Here is a 3,437-nt window from a genome sequence, read left to right as displayed (position 1 = left end):
GCCGCTGTGCGCGGGGGGCGGGCCTGGCGCTTGTGCGCATGTGCGGCGTCCTCAACTCCGGCTGCCCTTTGGATTTCCGCCCGCGTCGGAAACGCTGAGGAGGCCGTTAGAGGAGCGCGGTTTCCAGAGCGACGCCGGTTGCCGATATGTCTCTTGAAGAAGGTTCCTTGATGGCAGACGAAGAGAAGCCCGTGGAGCCTGTCCTGACCTTCACCGTTAGTGAGTACTCGGTGAAACAGATGGTGGAGGAGAAAGAGCGGAGGAAGGCGGAGGAGGCGGTGGGGGCTGATGGCTTCTCTGACGACTTCAGCTCTGGGGACGACGACGACGACATAGACCCACAACTCCTGGGGCTTTCAGATGACGAAGGGACATGTCGTACTATCCGCAAGCAGTACCGGCAGCTCATCTACAGCGTCCAGCAGAACCGCGAGGACATAGTGAACACCGCGAGCGACTCGTTAACCGAGGCGCTTGAAGAAGCCAACGTCCTGTTTGATGGAGTGAGCCGAACAAGAGAAGCGGCCCTCGACGCCCAGTTTCTTGTTTTGGCTTCTGATTTGGGTAAAGAAAAAGCAAAGCAGTTAAACGCTGATATGAGCTATTTTAATCAAGTATCATTTTGTGACTTTCTGTTTATATTTGTGGGTCTGAATTGGATGGAAGACGATGAGCGTGATGAGTTGAGTGGTTGTGATGATAATGTAGCTCTTTCCTTCTGGGAGACAATACATAAAGAAGCAACATCTTGGCTGTCACAAGCAGAAACATTCCACTTTATTTTTGGCTCATTCAAGCCAGAACCTTCTGCTCGAAAACCCCGACAACATCAGAAGAAAGGTCTCCAAATGGAAGAAAATAGGGATATGCCTACAAAGCTGAGGAGATTAGACCTAAATAGTAATCACGAAACAACAGAAGTAGAAGTAGAAAGAATTTTGGGATTGTTGCAAACCTACTTTCAGAAGTATCCTGATACTCCTGTGTCCTATTTTGAATTTGTGATTGATCCGAACTCTTTTTCTCGTACTGTGGAGAACATATTTTATGTTTCTTTCATAATAAGAGATGGCTTTGCAAGAATAAGGCTTGACCAAGACAGGCTGCCAATATTAGAGCCAACTAATACTAACCAGATTGGTGAGGGAAGTGATCCTAGTTCCCACGGCAGGAAACAAGGAGTTATATCTTTGAGTTTACAGGACTGGAAAAATATTGTGGCGACTTTCGAAATTTCGGAGGCCATGATCACAAATTAATACTAAACATTTCTTAGTATGGGATCCTTTTTGTGGTTTTTCTGAAGTATCCCAAAATGGAGAGTAAAATCTAAACAGAAGCACATAATGTATCTCTTGTAAAGTGAAAAAGTATTTTCAAAAAGTCAGAAATTGTTTTACTGTGAGTGTATTTTTCTTGGTAACTTAGAAGATCACAGTCTTATTAAAAAAAATTTCACTGATATGTTTATGGGAAAGTTTTTTTGTACGCCTTCCAAGACTATTCTAATAAAAATAAACATTGACTATCACAAAGGGCATTTGGTAATTTGCAAAAAGAAAAAAATAGCTTACCAAAATCAGTTATGATGCTCTCTGGTAGTGTATTGCTTTGCCTTGTCACAGGGAACCAAGAGAACCCCAGAAGGGGGGTCCAAAGCAGGTTGTAGGAAGGGTGGGTGAAGAAAATTAAGAAAAGCTATTTGTAAAACTTATACATTTTGATTGTAAAAGAAAAATTCATTACAAAGAGGACTTGGTACAATTTCTGAGTGGGATTCTATGTTCTAAGGAATTTCTCCTGTGATTGGACTCAGTAGCAAGTAGAGTGTCTGTTTTTGTAGTAGAGGCATCAACTCAGGTGTCCTCAAACTACGGACCAGTCGGGTGTTTATGCTGCAGCTGCCGGTCCTGCTTAGCAGCTGACTTGTCCCGGGGCTCGCAGTCCAGCCCTCCAACTGTCTGAGGGACAGTGAACTGGCCCCTTTCTTATAAAAGTTTGAGGACCCCTGCATCAACTAATTGCCAGAAGGTGAGTCAGAATTAGAGGATGGGAAAAAGCATTCTAGCCAGGGGAATAATATGGTTAGACAGACACATGGAATTAGAGGAAGTTAGGGCTTAGAGGGACCATCAGATTTAAGGAAAAACTGTTCCATTTGAATGTGGGTTAACAATTGAATGATTTCATTTATTAGTGTCCTCAAAGACAGAAGATATTTTTGTCCAGCTACTTCAAACAAAATCCAGTTGTAGGCTTTTAACTGCTTAGTTCATTGTGGCCCCCAGTTTCCTTTTCTTTTATTACCTCTCGTAGTACACAGTGTCCTTCATGATCAGGAGGCAGAACACAGTGTCCTTCAGAATCAGCAATCTCTCATGTAACAGCTTTGAACATTTGTCCCAGTTCAATTTTGCATTTTTTAGTAGAACTTTATATGCCTGGAAATGATACTGTTTATCCAAATGTTCTTAATACAAAGCTATCAAGACTTTTTTTGTTTGCAATTGCTTTTGAGACTATAACTTACAACTTTATTTGGAGATTACTGCTAAAAATTGGGATCATTTAAAAAAAAAACTTAAAAGTGCAGTAAACATGCTTATAAGCTGATTTTTTTTGATCCTTATAGGAGTTTAATCTTTAGTAGTTGTGGAATTTTGGCATTAACCAGTAATTTGACAAGTAGATAAGTGTCTGTTACACACAACAGTAACATTTCTCTAGTGATAACCGGGAAGGAAAATCCAAAGACTAAACAAATACCAAGATTAAGAGGAACGATCCTATGAAATGTCGGGGAAAGAGTCTTCAATGATATAGTGGAAGTTTTAGCAAAAACATAATTTTCTCATGAAACTCAGCAAGTTATTTTCTAAACTAGTCATTTGTTCCCCTTTCTCACATGAAGTGCTCATTCTTCCAGTGACTACTCTTTGATTTAGCAGTCATGGCAGCAGCATTTGGCCTCACTGGTATTCACTTTAGCCTATCTCTACCAACCAAATTCCTTGGGGTTTTGTAGAGATCTGTTGCTGAAAGAAAAAGTAGTCTTTTTTTCTTTTCGTTTTTTCGGAGACAGACTCTCACTGTGTTGCTCTCCAACTCTTGGGCTTAAGTGATTCTCTTGCCTCAGCCTCCCAAGCATCTGGGACTAGAGGCACCTGCCACAACACCTGGCTATTTTTTTGTTACATTTGTCGTTGTTTAGCTGGTTTGGGATGAGTTCGAACCCACCAGCCTGGGTATACGTGGCTGGCTCTATAACCCCTGTGCTACAGGCCCCAAGCCAGAAAAAGTACTCTTAAAACTGATAGCAAAAAGATCCTACCTCAGTTCTTTATTGCCACATTGCCACATTGCCACAGAACATTGCCACATTGTTCTGTTGAATGCCTCATGTCTTTACTTGGAATGTCTTTTTTTTTTTTTTTTTT

The 3,437-nt window shown here is 41.5% G+C and overlaps 2 protein-coding genes across 5 annotated transcripts in view; both read left to right on the top strand.

Annotated features, from left to right (window-relative positions):
• Positions 1–3,437, top strand: part of TXNRD1 (thioredoxin reductase 1) — a 62,694-nt gene that overhangs the window by 12,631 nt on the left and 46,626 nt on the right. The window lies entirely within an intron of this gene.
• Positions 60–1,462, top strand: EID3 (EP300 interacting inhibitor of differentiation 3). Its single transcript, XM_012801220.2, has one exon. The coding sequence runs from the start codon at positions 147–149 to the stop codon at positions 1,257–1,259; it is 1,113 nt and encodes a 370-aa protein (XP_012656674.1). The 5' UTR covers positions 60–146; the 3' UTR covers positions 1,260–1,462.

This window comes from Otolemur garnettii, unplaced genomic scaffold (genome assembly GCF_000181295.1).
Source record: "Otolemur garnettii isolate 467f Iridium unplaced genomic scaffold, OtoGar3 scaffold00007, whole genome shotgun sequence".
Lineage (NCBI taxonomy): Eukaryota > Metazoa > Chordata > Mammalia > Primates > Galagidae > Otolemur > Otolemur garnettii.
Note: the sequence above shows the minus strand (reverse complement) of the source record. Positions and strands in the feature narration are given on the sequence as shown.

What these genes read in the sequence shown, in the direction of transcription:
- EID3 (XM_012801220.2), top strand. Translation starts at nt 147, where the DNA reads ATGTCTCTTGAAGAAGGTTCCTTGATGGCAGACGAAGAGAAGCCCGTG.